General features: G+C 44.8%; 1 protein-coding gene across 1 annotated transcript in view; it reads left to right on the top strand.

Annotated features, from left to right (window-relative positions):
• The window catches only part of LOC135549698 (CUB and sushi domain-containing protein 3-like), a gene marked incomplete at its 5' end in the record, with an annotated part of 323,045 nt that extends 302,796 nt beyond the window's left edge, over nucleotides 1-20,249 (top strand). Inside the window, 8 exons of the mRNA XM_064979922.1 lie at nucleotides 308-419; nucleotides 9,341-9,520; nucleotides 10,614-10,679; nucleotides 11,972-12,130; nucleotides 16,008-16,120; nucleotides 16,461-16,548; nucleotides 16,712-16,847; nucleotides 17,837-20,249. Of these exons, the coding sequence (XP_064835994.1) occupies nucleotides 308-419; nucleotides 9,341-9,520; nucleotides 10,614-10,679; nucleotides 11,972-12,130; nucleotides 16,008-16,120; nucleotides 16,461-16,548; nucleotides 16,712-16,847; nucleotides 17,837-17,996 (1,014 nt within the window). The remainder of the gene's footprint in view (nucleotides 1-307; nucleotides 420-9,340; nucleotides 9,521-10,613; nucleotides 10,680-11,971; nucleotides 12,131-16,007; nucleotides 16,121-16,460; nucleotides 16,549-16,711; nucleotides 16,848-17,836) is intronic.
• Nucleotides 20,250-20,987: the final 738 nt, after the last annotated feature.

Genomic DNA, 20,987 nt, shown 5'->3' with positions numbered 1-20,987 from the left:
ATGTAACCTTGTGCTGTTTAAATAAAACCTTTCACAGGGATTCAATATTTGACGTGTACATCTGTCCACACAGCCTTTGTTTGATATCAAACTGGCCTTTGAATGAAAGCACTGCTATTTCAAGTCTCTTTTTAATCATTATAAACATCTGAGATTAGTGTGAATGTAAAAGTGTAAACTACTCATTATGTCATTGGTACTATAACTACATACTGTAGATCCTAACCAAGTGGTGTGTGTGTTTCTATACTTCTGTCCCTATTGTAAATGCGGGTGCACTCACCTGTGTGTTTCTACTCTAACACAGGTGGGCAGCATGGTGGCGTTCCAGTGCCAGCCAGGTCACCTGCTCCAGGGCTCCACCACCCGGCTGTGTCAGGCTGACCTTACCTGGAGCGGCTCCCAACCAGAGTGCATCCGTGAGTCACATTACAGCACCTACTGTTCCTTTATGACACCCGGTCACACCCCCTACTGTCCCTCTATGACACCCGGTCACACCCCCTACTGTCCCTCTATGACACCCGGTCACACCCCGTACTGTCCCTCTATGACACCCGGTCACACCCCCTACTGTCCCTCTATGACGCCCGGTCACACCCCCTACTGTCCCTCTATGACTCCCAGTCACACCGCCTACTGTCCCTCTATGACACCCGGTCACACCCCGTACTGTCCCTCTATGACACCCGGTCACACCCCCTACTGTCCCTCTATGACGCCTGGTCACACCCCCTACTGTCCCTCTATGACTCCCGGTCACACCGCCTACTGTCCCTCTATGACACCCGGTCACACCCCGTACTGTCCCTCTATGACACCCGGTCACACCCCGTACTGTCCCTCTATGACACCCGGTCACACCCCGTACTGTCCCTCTATGACGCCCGGTCACACCCCGTACTGTCCCTCTATGACACCCGGTCACACCCCGTACTGTCCCTCTATGACGCCCGGTCACACCCCCTACTGTCCCTCTATGACGCCCGGTCACACCCCGTACTGTCCCTCTATGACACCTGGTCACACCCCCTACTGTCCCTCTATGACGCCCGGTCACACCCTCTTCTGTCCCTCTATGACGCCCGGTCACACCCCCTACTGTCCCTCTAGGACGCCCGGTCACACCCCCGACTGTCCCTCTATGACACCCGGTCACACCCCCGACTGTCCCTCTATGACGCCCGGTCACACCCCCTACTGTCCCTCTATGACGCCTGGTCACACCCCCTACTGTCCCTCTATGACTCCCGGTCACACCACCTACTGTCCCTCTATGACACCCGGTCACACCCCGTACTGTCCCTCTATGACACCCGGTCACACCCCGTACTGTCCCTCTATGACACCCGGTCACACCCCGTACTGTCCCTCTATGACGCCCGGTCACACCCCGTACTGTCCCTCTATGACACCCGGTCACACCCCGTACTGTCCCTCTATGACGCCCGGTCACACCCCCTACTGTCCCTCTATGACGCCCGGTCACACCCCGTACTGTCCCTCTATGACACCCGGTCACACCCCCTACTGTCCCTCTATGACGCCCGGTCACACCCTCTTCTGTCCCTCTATGACGCCCGGTCACACCCCCTACTGTCCCTCTAGGACGCCCGGTCACACCCCCGACTGTCCCTCTATGACACCCGGTCACACCCCCGACTGTCCCTCTATGACGCCCGGTCACACCCCGACTGTCCCTCTATGACGCCGGTCACACCCCCGACTGTCCCTCTGTAGACGCCCGGTCACACCCCCGACTGTCCCTCTATGACACCCGGTCACACCCCCTACTGTCCCTCTAGGACGCCCAGTCACACCCCCGACTGTCCCTCTATGACACCCGGTCACACCCCCTACTGTCCCTCTGTAGACGTCCGGTCACATCCCCTACTGTCCCTCTATGACACCCGGTCACACCCCCGACTGTCCCTCTATGATGCCCGGTCACACCCCGTACTGTCCCTCTATGACACCCGGTCACACCCCCGACTGTCCCTCTATGACACCCGGTCACACCCCCGACTGTCCCTCTGTAGACAGAGAGTGAGAAATACATGTGATGTGGTCCTAACCAGACTAGGTTGTCATGGTTCTGCTGTATTGAGGTCTAGTGAGCGTGGCTTATATCGTATGTCAGGCGTAGGAGTCTTACAGGCGATTAAATGCAGGTCTTTTGAACGAGTTTCGCTTGAATATGAGCAGTTTGCTGTTTCCTAGGTAACAAGGCTCTCAGAAGGATCATGGCAGAACTATCTCCAACTAGCAACGTTAGCGTCTGCTATAACGATCCAAAGGCTTCATTACTGTTTAAATGATAGTGGCACAATCTGCTAAACTTCATAGTCATATTTAATAACTGCCACTTTAAAATTAATTCCCAGGATTTGAAACATAGAGGGTCATTTTCTTTTCTCTGTGTCACAGCATCCCTGTGGAACACCTTTCTAATATTGAGTTGCAGTCTCTATTTGTCAGGGCATGGACTCTTCAATGTGTCGAAAGCATTCCACAGGGATGCTGGATGTTGACTCTAACGCTTCCGCAGTTGTATCAAGTTGGCTGGATGTCCTTTGAGTGGTGGACCATTCTTGATACACGCTGGAAACTGTTGAGTGTGAAAAACCCAGCAGCGTTGCAGTTCTTCACACAAACTCGTGCGCCTGGCATTGGTTCTACCATACCCTGTTCAAAGGCACTTAAATCTTTTGTCTTGCCCATTCACCCTCTGAATAGCACACATACACAATGCATGTCTCAATTGTCTCAAGGCTTAAAAATCCTTATGTCCCAGGGTCCCAGCATCCCAGCTCACCTGCTGTGACTGAGAGAAGAAAATAACCCTCTATGTTTCAAATAATGTTCATTCATTTTCAAAGCGGCCGTTATTAAATATGACTATGAAGCTTGGCAGTGTGTGACCCTATAACCAAAAGTAGTGCACTATATAGGGGATAGGATGCCATTTGGGACACTGCCATCCACACACTGATCCTATTTCATGCAGATCGTCAGTCACCCTCAGGGTAGTCTTACCCACTCAGCTACCTCCATGGGGATAGGGTGAGGCTGGGTCAGGTGGGGTGAGATGGCGGGTAAAGAGAGGATGGTGGTGCTGTCCTTTCTCTCACTTAGTCTCTCTCTGTATCGGTCTCTCTCTCTCTTTCTCTTACTTAGTCTCTCTCTCTCTCTCTTTGTGTCACCTATCCCAGGGAGGAGAGGAAGGCAGGCCCTAGTCTTATCTCCCCATACAGCCGGTCTCCCTCTCTCCACCCATCACCACACACACACATACAGTACACACACACACTTTACTCTTGCGTCACACCATGGCCAAGCACTCACCCCTCCACCTCCCTCCATGTTCTCGGTCTCTGACCAGTAGACTGACACTGTTAAAGATTCACAGAGCAAGGTAGGCTGGGAGTATGTCAAGCCAGTTGGCAGAACAGGGGTGACTTTACCAACCAAGTCACTGTGTGTTGTTATGTTTCTCACACAGTCACAGCTTCGAATGACAGCATCACTGACTGTCAAGAATATAGCACATAATAGTAGCAGTAGCAGCAGAAGAGGTAGTAGTAGCAGTCGTAGTAGTTGTAGGAGTAGTAGTAGCAGTAGTAGTAGCAGTCGTAGTAGTTGTAGGAGTAGTAGTAGCAGTAGTAGTAGCAGAAGTAGTAGTAGCAGAAGTAGTAGTAGTAGCAGTAGTAGTAGCAGTAGTAGTAGTAGTAGCAGGAGCAGCAGAAGTAGTAGTGGTAGCAGTAGTAGTAGCAGCATAAGTAGTAGTAGTAGTAGTACTACTAGTAGTAGTAGTAGTAGTAGTAGTAGTAGTAGTAGCAGTAGTAGTAGCAGTAGTAGTAGTAGTAGTAGTAGCAGTAGCATTAATAGTAGCAGTAATAGTAGCAGCATAAGTAGTAGTAGTAGTAGTAGTAGTAGCAGTAGTAGTAGCAGTAGTAGTAGTAGTAGTAGCAGTAGCATTAATAGTAGCAGTAATAGTAGCAGCATAAGTCGTAGTCATAGTCGTAGCAGTAGCAGAAGTGGTAGTGGTAGCAGTAGTAGTAGCAGCATAAGTAGTAGTAGTACTAGTAGTAGTAGTAGCAGTAGCAGTAGTAGTAGCACTATTAGTAGCAGCATAAGTAGTAGTCGTAGTCACAGCAGCAGTACTGGTAGCAGTAGTAGTAGCAGCAGTAGCAGTAGCAGCAGAAGTTGTAGTAGCAGTAGTTGAAGTAGCAGGAGCAATAGCAGCAGTAGTATTGGCAGTGGTAATAGCAGTAGTAGTAGTTGCAGTTGGAGTAGTAGTAGCAGTAGCAGTAGTAGTAGTCATAGTAGTAGTAGTAGCAGATGCAGTAGTAGAGGTTGCAGTTGGAGTAGTAGTAATAGTAGTAGTAGCAGTGGCAAGTGGCAATAGTAGCAGTAGTAGTAGTAGTAGCGGTAGTAGTAATAGTAGTAGCAACGGCAATAGTTGTAGTAGTAGCAGCAGAAGTAGTAGTCATAGTCATAGCATCAGTAGTAGTAGTAGTAGTAGCAGTAGTAGATGTAGTAGCAGTAGCAGTAGCAGCAGACGTTGTAGTAGCAGTAGCAAGAGTAGTAGAAGCAGTAGAAGTAGTAGTATTATCAGTGGTAATAGCAGTAGTAGCAGTTGCATTTGGAGTAGTAGTAATAGCAGTAGCAGCAGTAGCAGTAGCAGTAGTAGCAGTTGCAGTAGTAGTATCAGTGGTAGCAGTGGTAGCAGTAGTAGCAGTAGTAGCAGATGCAGTAGTAGAAGCAGTAGTAGAAGTTGCAGTAGCAGTGGTAGCAGTAGTAGTAGTAGCAATAGTAGCAGTTGCAGTAGTAGAAGGTGCAGTTGGAGTAGTAGTAGTAGTTGTAGTAGCAGTGGTAGCAGTAGAAGTAGGAGCAGGAGCAGTAGTAGTAGTAGTAGTAGCGGTGGTAATAGCAGTAGTAGCAGTTGCATTTGGAGTAATAGTAGCAGTATTAGTAGTAGTAGTAGTAGCAGTATTATTAGTAGTAATAGCAGTGGTAATAGCAGTAGTAGCAGTTGCATTTGGAGTAGTAGTAGCAGTAGTAGTAGTAGTAATAGCAGTAGTGGCAGTTGCAGCAGTAGTAGCAGTTTCATTAGTATAAGTAGTAGTAGTAGTAGTAGCAGTAGCAGCGGCAATAGTAGTCGTATTCGTAGCAGTAGTAGTATCAGTAGTAGTAGCAGCAGTAGCAGTAGTAGTAGATGTAGTAGTAGGAGCAGCAGTAGCAGTAGCAGTAGCAATAGTCATAGCAGTAGCAGTAGTAGTAGTAGTAGTAGATGTGGTAGCATTAGCAGTAGATGTGGTAGCAGTAGAAGTTGTAGTAGCAGTAGTGGTTGCAGCAGAAGTAGTAGTAGCAGTAGCAAGAGTAGTAGTAGGAGTTGCAGTAGTAGTAGTCATGTAAGCAGTAGTAGCAGCAGCAGTAGTAGTAGTAGCAGTAGTAGCAGTTGCAATAGTAGAAGTTGCAGTTGGAATAGTAGTAGTAGTAGCAGTGGTAGTAGCAGTAGTAGCAGTTGCAGTAGTAGAAGGTGCAGTTGGAGTAGTAGTAGTTGTAGTAGCAGTAGCAGTGGCAATGGTAGTGGTAGTAGTAGTAGTAGTAGTAGCAGTGGATGTCATAAGGTCATAAGGTGAATTCACCAATTTGTAAGTCGCTCTGGATAAGAGCGTCTGCCAAATGACTTAAATGTAATGTAAATGTAGTAGTAGCAGTTGAAGTAGTAGCAGTAGCAGTAGCAAGAGTAGTAGCAGTAGTTGAAGTAGCAGGAGCAGTAGCAGCAGTAGTAGTTGCAGTGGTAATAGCAGTAGTAGCAGTTGTAGTAGTAATAGTAGTAGTTGCAGTAGTAGTAGTAGTAGCAGTAGTAGTAGCAGCAGAAGTAGTAGTAGTAACTGCGGCAATAGTAGTAGTAGTAATAATAGCAGTCATAGCAGTAGCAGCAGAACTTGTAGCAGCAGTAGTATTAGCAGCAGAAGTAGTAGTAGCAGTAGCAGTGGCAATGGTAGTAGTAGTAGTAGCAGTTGAAGTAGTAGCAGTAGCAGTAGCAAGAGTAGTAGCAGTAGTTGAAGTAGCAGGAGCAGTAGCAGCAGTAGTAGCAGCAGTGGTAATAGCAGTAGTAGTAGTAGCAGCAGTAGTAGTAGTAGTAGTTGTAGTAGTAGCAGTAGCATGAGTAGTATCAGTAGTTGAAGTAGCAGTAGCAACAGTAGTAGTAGCAGTGGTAAAAGCAGTAGTAGTACTAGCAGTTGGAGTAGTAGTAGTAGTTCTAGCAGCGGCAATAGTAGTCGTAGCAGCAGTAGTAGTAGCAACAGTAGTAGTAGCAGTAGCAAGAGTAGTAGAAGCAGCAGGATCAGGAGTTGAAGTAGCAGCAATAGTAGCAGCAGTGGTAAGAGCAGTAGTAGCAGTTGCAGTTGTAGTAGCAGTATTAGTAGCAGTAGTAGTTGTAGTAGCAGCGGTAGTAGTGGTAGTAGCAGTAGTTATAGTAGTAGTAACAGTAGAAAGTAGCAGTAGTAGCAGTAGTAGTTGTAGTAGTAGTAGTAGCAGCAGTAGTAGCAGTAGCATTAGTAGCAGCTGCGGTAGTAGAAGTTGCAGTTGGAGTACTATAAGTGGCAATAGTAGTAGTAGTAGTAGCAGCTTCAATTGTAGTCGTAGTAGCAGTTGCAGTTGGAGTAGTAGTAGTTGGAGTAATTTAGAGCACTTGGGAGCAGTGTTAGTAGTAATGGTGTGAAATGGTGTGACAATATGGTTTATATACTTTAAGGAAGTATAGCCTACTGCAATGTAGATATGAATGCATAGCATGAGAAAATGTTATGAATACGACTATAATTTCCAGCATAAAATTGAATAAGAAATGTGTGGGTGGAGGTGGCTGCACTCTCTCTCTCTTTCTCTCTCTCTCTCTCTCTTTCTCTCTCTTTTCACTGTGGGTGGAGGTGGCTGCACTCTCTCTCTCTCTTTCTCTCTCTCTTTCTCTCTCTTTTCACTGTGGGTGGAGGTGGCTGCACTATCTCTCTCTTTCTCTCTCTTCACTGTGGGTGGAGGTGGCTGCACTCTCTTTCTCTCTCTCTTCACTGTGGGTGGAGGTGGCTGCACTCTCTCTCTCTTTCTCTCTCTTCACTGTGGGTGGAGGTGGCTGCACTCTCTCTCTCTTTCTCTCTCTCTTCACTGTGGGTGGAGGTGGCTGCACTCTCTCTCTCTCTCTCTCTTCACTGTGGGTGGAGGTGGCTGCACTCTCTCTCTCTTTCTCTCTCTCTTCACTGTGGGTGGAGGTGGCTGCACTCTCTCTCTCTTTCTCTCTCTTTTCACTGTGGGTGGAGGTGGCTGCACTCTCTCTCTCTTTCTCTCTCTCTTCACTGTGGGTGGAGGTGGCTGCACTCTCTCTCTCTTTCTCTCTCTTCACTGTGGGTGGTGGTGGCTGCACTCTCTCTCTCTTTCTCTCTCTTTTCACTGTGGGTGGAGGTGGCTGCACTCTCTCTCTCTTTTCTCTCTCTTCACTGTGGGTGGAGGTGGCTGCACTCTCTCTCTTCTCTCTCTCTCTTCACTGTGGGTGGAGGTGGCTGCACTCTCTCTCTCTTTCTCTCTCTTCACTGTGGGTGGAGGTGGCTGCACTCTCTCTCTCTTTCTCTCTCTCTTCCCTGTGGGTGGAGGTGGCTGCACTCTCTCTTTCTCTCTCTTCACTGTGGGTGGTGGTGGCTGCACTCTCTGCACGTCTGTCTGCCCAGCCATGGGAAGATAGAGTCAAAGCGAACTCCATTAAACCAGTTTGTTACGAGGCTGACTTAGAGAGCACTGACAGATGGCTCCCAATCTATGCCGACAGATTGCAGTTCATTCACTCCAAGCATCTCCACTCATAACTACATTTAACTATTTTTGTAATTAGCCTATATTCTGCCAAGTGTTTGATTTTCTGATTCAATATCAAGAAATGGCAACACCCAGTGTCACACAAGTGACATTAATATAGTACACTATTTGTAGTATTACTCATACTGTGTAATGTAATATAACGTTAATGTTCATAGTCTTTTTGATATTGGAATTTCAGAAAACAAACACAAAATAAGTCACCATTACCTCTAACAATCTTTCATCTGCCACAAGATTCACTCCCCCACCCCCTCCAATGTTGGACCCACACACACACACACACACACACACACACACACACACACACACACACACACACACACACACACACACACACACACACACACACACACACACACACACACACAAACCTTCCACACACACACGCACACACACACAAACCTTCCACACACAAACAAAACAGACCCAAAGATAAAAGAGCATTGGTGGGTTAGTTGGAGCATTGCTCCCTCCACAGACCTAATCCCAGTCCCTTTTGATCAAAGATGGATGATAGTGGTCCACTGGCTTATCTGAATGACTGAGCATCTCCTACTGTTTGATCTTTCATGGGTTGGGGGGGCATTGACAGGTACACACACACTTCTTTCTGTCTCTGTGCAGTCTGCCACAACACATCAGTGTCTGTCTCACCCTCTATGGGTTGCTCAACTCAACTCCAGACCATCTCTGTAGACTGTGTAGAATGCAACCATCCATCCCTGAGAAAGTAGCCAGTCGTATTCACACACAGTGCAGCCATAGCAGATGTCTATATAGTGCATAATGCATTGTGTGTGGGGGGGGGGGGTATTCTAAGAAGCCAGTGAATCAGTTCAGACGTAGTGTACATGCATCCAGTCACTTACAGGTGCAGCAAAACAATATAAAAGGAAACAAAAGAATTCAACAGAGCTTTGATGATGACCCCATAAAGGGCAGATGGTGAGAAGAGCCATAGCAGTATGTCGCTTTAATTTTTTCTTCCTCTCTCTCTTTCTGCCCTCACTCTCTCTGCCCTCTCTCTCTCGCTCTCTCACTCTGTCCCATTACTCTGCCTCTCTCTCTCATTCTCTTTGATCCTCATTTTTTCTCTTTCTCTGTCTCCTTTCTCTCTCTAACCCTCCCCCTCTCTCTCCCTCTCTGCTCTTTCTCCACCTCTCTCATTTGCTCCTTGTTCCTCCGTTTTCTCTCTTTCTCTGTCTCCTTTGTCTCTCTGCCCCATCTCTCACTCTCTCTCTATCTGCCCTTTCTCTCTCTCTCTCTCTCTCGCTCTTTATCTCTGCCCTTTCTCTACCTCTCTCTCTTATTCTCTTTGTTCCTCCTTTTGTCTCTCTTTCTCTGTCCCTCGTCTCTCTGCCTCCCCCCTTTCTCTCTCTCTCTCTTTTCCTACCTTTCCCAATCTCTCTCTTCTCCCCCCTCTCCTTCTCCCTCTCTCCCCCCTGTCTTTCCCCCCTCCCAGCCCACTCGTGTAAGCAGCCAGAGAGCCCGTCCCATGTGGAGGTGATGGGGATGGATCTGCCAGGGTTTGGCTACACCCTCCTCTACTCCTGCCAGACCGGCTTCTTCCTGTCCGGGGGCTCGGAACACCGAATCTGCAAGTCCGACGGTACCTGGACCGGGAAGATGCCCATTTGTCGAGGTACAGGCCGACATGGCCAGTGTGTTTGTTTGTGTGTGTCTGTGTGGCTCCAGGGTGAAGTTCCCCCTAACTTTCTCCCAATGCTAACCTTAGCCATTTGTTTGCGTGCTTGTGTGTGTAGCATGGCATATGCTGATATGGGACAGAGGCTCTCTTGTGCCGCAGGTCATGACTGCAGCTGCAATAGTACGGAGCACACTTCACACACGTGCAGACACAGTCCTCGCCACTGCTGCGTTGTGCAGCTGTGCACCTCAGGCCCCAGAGTAATTACAAACACAAACAGATGGGAGAGACATGCAATGCTGTGGGAGAAGTTCCCACTGTGCAAGGCTGTTCTGCTACCACTGCAGCATGCGGCATCTTGTGTTATTCTAGCTTCTATCATGCCACTGGACAAACAGGATCAGGCTTCTGTCTGCGTCTCCAACGGCACCCTAGTCCCTATCTAGCACACTGAATTTGACCAAAAGTAGTGCACTAAATAAGGACTGGGGTACCATTGGAGACGCAGGATCGGTTTCTTGTCCTTGATGGACTGGTCATTTGGCCCTGTGCAGTAGTCCTGTCCCCACCACTGTGACTTACCATCACTGTCAACTGTAGAGGGGCTCTGCCACGTAACTCATTCTACTGCATTACCACATGCGTGCTTATTTCTGTGTTTCTTACTTTGTACACCTTTCTATACCTTTTATTAGCAATTGTCATAAGAGAAGAGCTTGCAAGTAAGCATGTCATTGTACTGTGTGCACATCGCTGTATCACATGCATATGACAAAAAAACTATGATTTGATTTGATTTACTATAACTAGCAGAAGATTCCATACTTGACTTTTATAATCACAGAACACACCGTACGTGTTTTATTTAGGAATATTATCCAGAGCCATACATTTACACATTCTAAATATATGGCTATGCTATTACCACGCATAGAATTGAGGATTCGCCATCAATGAGTCAGTTGCATTATCTCTTGATGTGGGGTGCTGAAGCACATTAATTCATGATTAGAAGTCCCACGTGGGGAAGTTGAGGTGAACTATGTGGTAGTACTACTAATGCTGTTCTTGTCTCCCATCCCCTCAGCTGGGTCCAAACTCTCAGAGAAGCCCATCAAGCCAGTGGCAGGGACACCCAGTCCCAAGCTGAATGGTGAGTGCCTAACTGAAATGCTATCACGACACACACGCGCACATCATTACAGTAGCCCCCCCCCCCCCCCCCACACACACACACACACGCACCACGTACAACATTACAGTAGCCCCCTCCACACACACACACACACACACACACACGCACATCATTACAGTGCCCCCCCCCCCCTCCCCCACACACACACACACACACAGCCCATTACAGTAGCATCATCAGAGCAGTGTTCTGATTCCATAACAAAAGACTACTCTGACTGTACTTGTCTAGAGTATTACATGCGCTAGTTAACAGCGGGTCAGATCCGTAATCACAACAGAGTGAATATGAACAACTTCATTTGGCTCGACGGCTTCGCTAATAGCACCTCAGAAGGACTGGTATCCTTAATGCATTCTTGAGTGCCCCTCTTGAGGGACGAGAAGTTAATGAAGAATGGAGAGAGTGAGTTTGACGATAAAATGTCCGGGCAGCACAGCCTGGCAGTCTCTCCCTCTCTGTCTCTCTATGTCTCTCTCTCTCTCTCTCTCTCTCTCTCTCTCTCTCTTATGGAGTCATCTGTCGTGATGCCGTGAGATAGCAGCTCAACCATGGCAAAGTTTCCACTGCCTTCATAACAAGTTTAACATTGATAAACTTGGAGAGGGAGTAAGTTTTTGAAAAGCTTGGAGGTCATTTACAAGTTTGATATACTCTGAGGGTGAAAGCTCAGGGGCCCTGCCTGTGTCTGTGAACACTAGTAGTACTGTCGATTTGATCAATCATGAATCAAACAGACTTATAGAAGGTTATACAGAGGATACATGTGTAGCGGTGACTTAACAACCCCTGTGCAAGGACACACACTATATATCGATCTGTATTAATAAGTGTTGGCCTCAACTTTGCATTAGTTTAGGGGTTTGAGATGAGTGATGCGGCCATTCGGCCAGACACTCAATATCTGGTCAGTATGGATTTAAAGGGATAGTTCACATATTTTAATTTACCTCCAAAGTGTAGTTTATTTTCTGGTGGGATGTAAAGTCGTAGTATATTTCAAGATATTTGTTTTACTCAACCAAGGTCCTCTTATTCTCTCTTTCCCCAAACTTTTAAAAGTTTTATTGAAACGATGGATAGAAATGAACAGGGAGATGCATAAAGGGAAGACAGTGTGAAGACCGTTGGGGCCGGGATTCGATCCCATGTAGGCAGGGTTTGCAGAGGTCAGTCGGTTTAACCGCTCAACCAACCTCAGGCACAACCAAGGTCCTCTAATAATCAATATTTTCTATGCCCTGTTTCAGTTCCTGATGACGTCTTTGCTCCTAACTATATCTGGAAGGGTTCATACAACTACAAGGGAAGAAAACAACCAATGACTCTGAGTATCACAAGCTTTAATTCCACCACGGGAAGGGTTAACGTCACCTTGACCAATAGCAACATGGAACTGCTGCTTTCAGGTACGTCGTCCCAATTTCACTACATATTACACAGAGAGGTTGATGCTAGGGAAGGTGTTGAGCCACTCCTTGAACACACACACACACACACAGTTATGTATTACCCCAGCAACATCTAGTGTTGTAAAAAATGTCATGTACCACTGGAGTAGAATGGAGCTGGCGTTCCAGATGTGGTGTTTCTCTCCCCAAGTATGTGCATATGACTAGACTTGAGTGTTACTAAACATAGATGACATCGTTTGAGTGGGAGGGTCTTAATGTCAGATGGTATCCATTTCAGACTGTATCTACTTAGTGGGAAATTCAATTAAGTAGTTTATTTGCCTGTGTGGAGGACATTTGCGAACATTCAAAATGGGCATTCATGGTCTGTCTGATCTGAGAAGGTGTTTTGAGGTGATGCGTTATGAATTAGACATTAGACATTCATTCACATTCTCCAAACATCACATTTTGAATTGTTACTATTGCTCCTGCTGCTCTGTATGGTTCAATTTATCCAAATGTCAAATTTAGAAGTTAAGGGTTAAGGTTTTGAATAAGGTTGAAACATGAAGTTTAGGCAGTCATTCCAAATGGTTACGGTAGGGGTTAAGGTTTGGGATAGGGTTAAAACAAAAAATGTAAAACCAATCTCCACAACTGGGATCAATCATCCGGGGTCATGGGATTAACTTAATGTATTGTGTACATAATGTTGCTCTTATGACCGAAAATAACTTCTGGACATCAGAACAGCGATTACTCACCACGGACCAGAATAAACTTTTTTCCTTTAACGAGTCTGACGAGAAGAATATCCTGCTTTCACTGGAACAGGCCCAGATCCAAGCCTTTTGCGTGAAGAAAAGATGCAGGAAAAGGGGCCGCAGATCGGGCAGCCTTCTGAAAATTCGTAGGCGAGAGAGTAAACTCCCACTGCCTTCCGTTCTTTTTGCCAACCTGCAATCATTGGAAAATAAAAATGATGACCTACGATTAAGATTATCCTACCAACAGGATATCAAAAACTGTACCATCTTATGGTACCGAGATGTGGCTGAACGACGATACGGACAATATAGAGCTAGCCGGATTTTCCATGCACCGGCAGAACAGAGACGCCACCTTTGGTAAGACGAGGGGTGAGGGTGTGTGTCTATTTGTCAATAACAGCTGGTGCGCGATGTCTAATATTAAAGAAGTCTCGAGGTATTGCTCACCTGAGGTAAAGTACCTTATGATAAGCTGTAGCCACACTATCTACCAAGAGAGTTCTCATCTATATTATTTGTAGCCGTCAATTTACCACCACAGAACGAAGCTGGCACTAAGACCGCTCTCAACCAACTCTATAAGGCCATAAGCAAAGAAGAAAATGCTCCACCAGAAGCGACGCTCCTAGTAGCCGGGGACTTTAATGCAGGCAAACTTAAATCAGTTTTACCAAATTTTACCACATGTGCAACCAGAGACATAAGAAATCCTAGACCACCTTTACTCCACACACAGAGATGCATACAAAGCTCTCCCCCGCCCTCCATTTGGCAAATCTGACCATAATTCTATCCTCCTGATTCCTGCTTACAAGCAAAAACTAAACCAGGAAGTACCAGTGACTCGCTCAATAGGGAGGTGGTCAGATGACGTGGATGCTACACTACAGGACTGTTTTGCTAGCACAAACTGGAATATGTTCTGGGATTCATCCAATGGCATTGAGGAATACACCACCTCAGTCATCGGCTTCATAAATAAGTGCATCGGCGATGTCATCCCCACAGTGACTGTACGTACATATCCCAACCAGAAGCCATGGATTACAGGCAACATCCGCATCGAGCTAAAGGCTAGAGCTGCCGCTTTCAAGGAGCAGCAAATCCCGCCATGCCCTCAGACAAACCATCAAACAAGCAAAGCGTCAATACAGGATTAAGATTGAATCCTACTACACCGACTCTGACACTCGTCGGATGTGGCAGGGCTTGATAAACTACACCGCTCAAAAACATAAAGGGAACACTAAAATAACACATCGTAGATCTGAATGAATGAAATATTCTTATTAAATACTTTTTTCTTTACATAGTTGAATGTAAAAGAAAAAGGTTCTACAGCTGCACCATCGAGAGCATCTTGACCAGTTGCATCACCGCCTGGTATGGCAACTGCTCGGCATCTGACTGTAAGGCGCTACAGAGGGTAGTGCGAACAGCCCAGTGCATCACTTCCTGCCAAGCTTCCTGCCATACAGGACCTATACAATAGGTGGTGTCAGAGGATAGCCCATAAAATTGTCAAAGACTTCAGTAACCCAAGCTATAGACTATTTTCTCTGCTACCGCACGGCAAGCGGTACCGGAGCGCCAAGTCGAGGACCAAAAGGCTCCTCAACAGCTTCTACCTCCAAGCCATAAGACTGCTGAACAATTAATAGAAACACCACCGGACATTTTACATTGACAACCCCCTCCCTTTTGTACACTGCTGCTACTCGCTGTTTATTATCTATTGATAGTCACTTCACCCCTACCTACATGTACAAATTTCCTCAACTAACCTGTACCCCCACACACTGACTCGGTTCCGGTGCCGCCTGTGTATAGCATCGTTATTCTTATTGTGTTCATTTTTATTATGACTTTTTATTTTAGCCTACTTGATAAATATGTCCATAACTCTTCTTGAACTGCTGTTGGTTAAGGGCTTGTAATTAAGCATTTCACGGTCAAATCTACACTTGTATTCAGGGCATGTGACACACAAAGTTTGATTTGATTACCCCCATCCACCACCCCCGTCCACAACGCCTGAGCAAAACCCAAGGCTACTTGGTGGTAATAGGGCTCACTGTTATCCCTCGTGGCTGGTTTTGAAGGCATTTCCCGATGTTCTCAGGAAATGGATAGACTTCCAATTCCGATGTCAATCTTGAACAACCTGGCTGATGATCCTGATGACTCATTTATTTTATATATTCGTTTTCACATAGACATCCCTAAAATGTAAATTATTCTGTCCCTTAATGTACTTCATTTATATAGCCTAACAGACGTGTAAAACCTACCCCCCCACCCCTCCCCCATTTCGCTTAAATGACATTTTAATCCGATCTGACAAATCTTTGACGGATTTACCATAATTATCCGGAGTGTCGAGGTCCCTTTTCCCCTTCCCCCCTTGCTCCTTCCCCCTCGCTCTTACCCCCCTCGTTTCTCCACGAATGCCTTTAGCCCCAGCTGACATGTCATTTACATCATCTAATTAATCTTCTCCATTTAAATTGGACTGGGAATTGCCCAGCCGTCGCCAATTATGACTTAGACAGGTGAATGAAGAACTATTCATTCACATACTCATTGAGAAGAAATGACCGTGTCTGGGAGATATAGGGATCACAATGTAATCATAACACTGAGGCGATGGAGGTAGCCATTTTGTGTTTTTAATAACAGCTTATTTTACATTTAGAGAGGCCAGGAAATGGTTTAGGTGTGTTAATTGAACGTGTCTTATTACTACCACTGTGTACATCAGTCAGTTCAGAGCTACAGAGGTAGCGAAGGGCCTGGACCTCTGATAGGCCTTAATATGGTGCTCCCTTTCTATGCCTTCAATTGCAGGAGGCAGTTAAAAATAGGAAGTACAGTTGATGAGTGTTCTACTGCTGGAAATTGCTCCATGGTTGAAGAATATGGCTCAATGAGTGTTCATATCACCTGCTTTCAATTTCCAGCCAGACAGACAGATAGACAGACAGTGAGATAAGCGAGGGAGACCATCATCATGGGGTCATTGTCTGTGATCGTCTCCCCTGAGTACCACCAGTTATATCAGTGTTGTACCCTGGCCTCACATTGAGCCTCTTGTCCCCCTGTGTTCTGTTGTGCTGCAGGTGTCTATAAGAGCCAAGAAGCACGGTTGATGCTGCTGATGTACCATGTGAAAACGTCCAGTCACACCACGCTGGGCAAGGTCAAGGAGGAGACGTGGTCCATGGACGGTTTTGTAAGTTTACCATTATTTACTAACAGGAAGGATTTGTGGAGTTGAAACATTTACATGTTAGTCATTTAGCAGACTTACATATCTTAATAACCATCTGATGCGGTGTAAAAAATGTTGATATTGACATTTGTTAGACATATCAATGGACATTTGTTGGACATTTTTACTTCATGTTTATTACAAAATGACCTCAAATGCTGTCCTGAACATGTAGATTTTTCCTTTAAAACGTAACCCCATAGTGAAAGTGCCATTCAAAGAAATAAGTGACTCACTGACTGACCGACACACTCACTGACTGAATGACTAACTTACTGACTGACCATATCTGTCTCCCTAGGTGTCTGCAGAACCTGACGGTGCCACCTACGTCTTTCAAGGCTTCATACAGGGTAGAGACTACGGCCAATTTGGACTTCAGAGGCTCGGTAAACATCAGCACATTGTTTTTTATATCAGCTTTCTCAATGTCAACAATATTGTGGCATTTCAGTATATAGAAATAAACATGTTTGTAATGGATATTTGATTTAGGCCAAAAGGTGAGTGTGAGAATACTAATGTTGTTCCCATGTCTCCTCTCCCACACAGGTCTGAACATGTCAGAGAGTAATAACTCATCCAACCCACCTCATGGTACAAACAGTAGCTCTGTGGCCATAGCAATCCTTGTGCCTTTTTTCGCCCTGATATTTGCAGGCTTCGGGTTTTATCTTTACAAACAGAGGTAAGTGTAGCAACCCACCACCAGCTATTTTTATACTGTGGGCTAAATTCACAGTAAAGGCCACATACAGATGTAGGGTCTTAAGTTGATGACCCTGTTGCAGTATAACTTTCCTGCAATGCAGGACATTTTAAACCTGTAGTGTATTTGAGGTTTAAAAAGGCTTCTGAAGATTTTAATTTCCACTTGACTTGATTTTTCCTTACGAAAAATGTCTCAACCCCTACAAAAATGTCCATCAATTATAATCCACAAAATAATTAGCATTTCTTGTTGCCGCAGGATTACCTTTCTACTGTAATAAACTGGCTCAAACGAAGATCCTCCATCTATACTGTGCTACTGTGTCAGGATCTATAGCAGAGGTGTCAAACTCCATGGAGGACCTAGTGTTTGCGGGTTTTAGTTTTTTCCTTTCAATTAAGACCTAGACAACCAGGTGAGGAGAGTTCCACACTAATTAGTGACCTTAATTCATGAATCAAGTACAAGGGAGGAGCAAAAACCCGCAGACACTCGGCCCTCCGTGGAATGAGTTTGACACGTGATCCATAGAATTAGTTTGACATACGGGTTGCTGTTATTCACATATAAAACCATAAACCATTGCTGTGTTCCTCCACAGGACTTCTCTTTAAACCCAGTACATATTAGATAGGCTACATGTTGAATTATACTGACTCTTGTTCTACTACCATGTATTTGTCCTTCTCTAGGACTTCTCTTTAAACCCAGTACATATTAGATAGGCTACATGTTGAATTATACTGACTCTTGTTCTACTACCATGTATTTGTCCTTCTCTAGGACTTCTCTTTAAACCCAGTACATATTAGATAGGCTACATGTTGAATTATACTGACTCTTGTTCTACTACCATGTATTTGTCCTTCTCTAGGACTACTCCTAAAACCCAGTACATATTAGATAGGCTACATGTTGAATTATATTGACTCTTGTTCTACTACCATGTATTTGTCCTTCTCTAGGACTACTCCTAAAACCCAGTACACAGGCTGCTCCGTCCACGAGAACAACAACGGCCAGGCAGCCTTCGAGAACCCCATGTACAACACCAGCGCCAAGTCGGTGGAAGGCAAAGCTGTCCGGTTTGACCCCAACCTGAACACAGTCTGCACAATGGTATAATGAAGTCCGCTTGGCGACCGCTACCGCAAAAACTGCATCATGTTTTTCTTATTTTATATCAAGGTAAAAAAAAAAGAACAAGAAAAATGCTTTTGCGAAACAAGCTGATTTTGTTTAGATCGAGACTGGAGATAGCGATGGAGACACTCCAATAGAGGCGTGTCAGACATTTTTGAGGAGACGAACAGAGGAACAAGGAACCGTTCCTCTGGTACATAAAGCACACTCTTCAGGAACCTTGACTGGGTCATGTGTGTCGAGAAGGACACTCACTGGGAGACCAGACCAACATCACGTTTTAGAAGACTGAACTGAGAACTGAGAAACATGAAAACTCAAATCTTCACGGTGGTCGGCGAGTTGCCTGGAGAGTTCTTACGCTACCTTATTATATTGCACTCTGCGAGTGCTTCTTCACAGTCGATTGGGTCTTTTATATAAAGTGAAAAGGATCTGTAAATCTTCTTCTTGCATATATAGGAGGAGCATTCACCACCTATATTTTTGTATTATATATTACCACGTGGGAGGGGCCAAAGGGAGAGAGATTATATGAAGAGTTTATAGAAAAGAGAAGAAAAAAAGATATTTCAGAATATGCTGTTCACATCGTCAAACACACAAAGGTATTTTTTGGTTAATTTTTTAAATGTTAAACCGTTTTTTACAACGGTCACGGTTTTGACCGTGACTCCCTCTCCTTCAGCTTCAGTCCCATATTCGGTGTTTTTTTCCACTGTGGCAATCAGAAGTGTTTGAAGTATTGATGTTAACTGTGTGATGTGAATAGAAAGGTTTTCTGGAATATTTAACTCTTATTTTCCATTTCGGATCATACTTTGGTAACGTTATTAGCCTTTACAGTCATCTTCATTCTGACTTAAATAAGGAATGTCAGTATTGAGATCTTAAAGTCTGCAAATTAAAACTTATTTTAAATGAGTGTCATTTAATTTGTACTAAATGTGGAATTGTTACACTTAGTCTGAAGACAATATCGGTACTGCTTGCGGTCATTTGAAAGTTCTGGGGGACTACATCATGGAACAAAATCCATCCAACATCGACAGAAGAGCAGAGCAGAATCAAACATCATCCCAGTAGGTTTAACGATCGAATTTCATACTGTATTCATCCCTTCATCTGTCTGTACAACAGAGCGATAGAACTTTGTTGAAATAATGTGCAATGGACCCATCTTTATTTGTATTTTGTTTCTGATCACAAATGTCTGATGTAAATTGCAGAACAGATGCATTTTTCAACACGAGATGAGATGAATTGCCTCCTGTGTCGTATCAATGCCCAGTGCCACCCATTGGACCTGAGTCAGTCCTAATTGGTGTCCGTGACTGCAGTCCCCCAGGTCTCCAAGCTGTGATTCATTACAGTGCCTTTATGATAAAGCAGTACCACGACCTCATCACACATTAATACGGAAAGGGATCAATGGGCTCCACCAGTGACACCTCTGGCATCATTCTCACCTATGACAGACCAGATCAGTCTATCTGACTTGATGATACTCCATACTGACAGTGACATCAATCGCCATGCCAACTGCAAACCAATGAGATCGATCTTTCCAGAATTTGTGTTCCTTTCAATATTATTTGGCATTTTTACTCGTCCGCACAACATTTTCATTGTGACTTTTCATTATATTGCACTTTTTTTGTCACGGTTTTGTTTTGAATTGTTGTTGTTGTATTACTCTATGTATCCTAGTGGGTGGTTTTTACAGTGCCTACCAAAAACCATGGGAACCAGGTCTGCTGCTCCTTCCTCCTCATCCCCCTGTTCCTGTCTTTCTCATTATAATCTCATGGTCTCATTCCCCTTCTCCTTCACCTCACAGGACTTCATGTGTTTCTGAACAAACACTAAACACTGACACAGTCTTGTGACACAGTCTTGTGACACAGCGCAGCTCCTTTCCACTCATCAGGTGACATGTTTTTTTAACCTTTCAATCTATTTTGAAATTGAGCTTTTCCTATAAAAATGACTGCAATAAAGAACCCATACAATTCTAGGAAGCCGAAATATGATTTGCAGTACCGTACAGTTGCGTACTCCTATGTTAAATGCATTGAAAATATATTTAAAAAAAATAAAAAATAAGAAAAAATGTGATTTAAAAAAAAGTTTTTTTAAAGAAATATATTTTTATGAACAAATTATTTGTAACATGTATGAATCTATTATGTACATTTCCAATGCAATGTAAGATTAAAAAAGGCTAATTGCTTTTGTAAAGTGTCGTCCTTTTCTTCATTCCATATTCAGGTGTGTTAGATGTATATGATATTCTCTACTGTATACGCTTGTACACACTATCTACAGTAGTAACCAGAGGGAAATGGATTGGCTCCCATGACGAATACTGCCCGATCCATACAATGTATCATATAAGCCCTCAACACAGACTGAGACCCAGAAATAGCCTTAAACCACTGAACAGATATCACAACTGTTGCGCTAATTCCCCTTCCAATGGAGTCATTATGACCTTGTTTGAGTGACAGCTCTGTCATAGTTTGATTCATAGGAGGCTGAATGAAAAGCCCCAGGAATCCCTGCTGGGTTTCATAGTTTTACTGTCAGTAATAGAGTGTAGCAGTGGGCTCTGCCCATGACAACTGGAGTTGATCTATCATTCATTTGACAAAGTTTCTTTATCACCTTTCATTCTCTGTCTCTGTCTCTCGCTCACTCTCATTCTTATTAGTGAGCCAACACTCGACAGCTGGGCGGGTTGATGGTCTGTATACAGACAGGGTGAATTGGCATGTCGAACCCAATGACAGTGGAATGAAGGGCTTGTATCTATCCGTGTAAGGTGTTCTAGTGTTACTGTGGCTGTGTACATTAAGTCAATCAGGTGTGGAGAAGCTAGTCAATAGATCGATACACTCCTTATTGACTTCATCTATTTACTCTCAAGACTTTTCAAGTGGATATTTCTTTCAGTTAATCATGTCATTATTA

The sequence above is a fragment of the Oncorhynchus masou genome, chromosome 12 (genome assembly GCF_036934945.1).
Source record: "Oncorhynchus masou masou isolate Uvic2021 chromosome 12, UVic_Omas_1.1, whole genome shotgun sequence".
Taxonomy (NCBI): Eukaryota; Metazoa; Chordata; class Actinopteri; order Salmoniformes; family Salmonidae; genus Oncorhynchus; species Oncorhynchus masou.
Note: the sequence above shows the minus strand (reverse complement) of the source record. Positions and strands in the feature narration are given on the sequence as shown.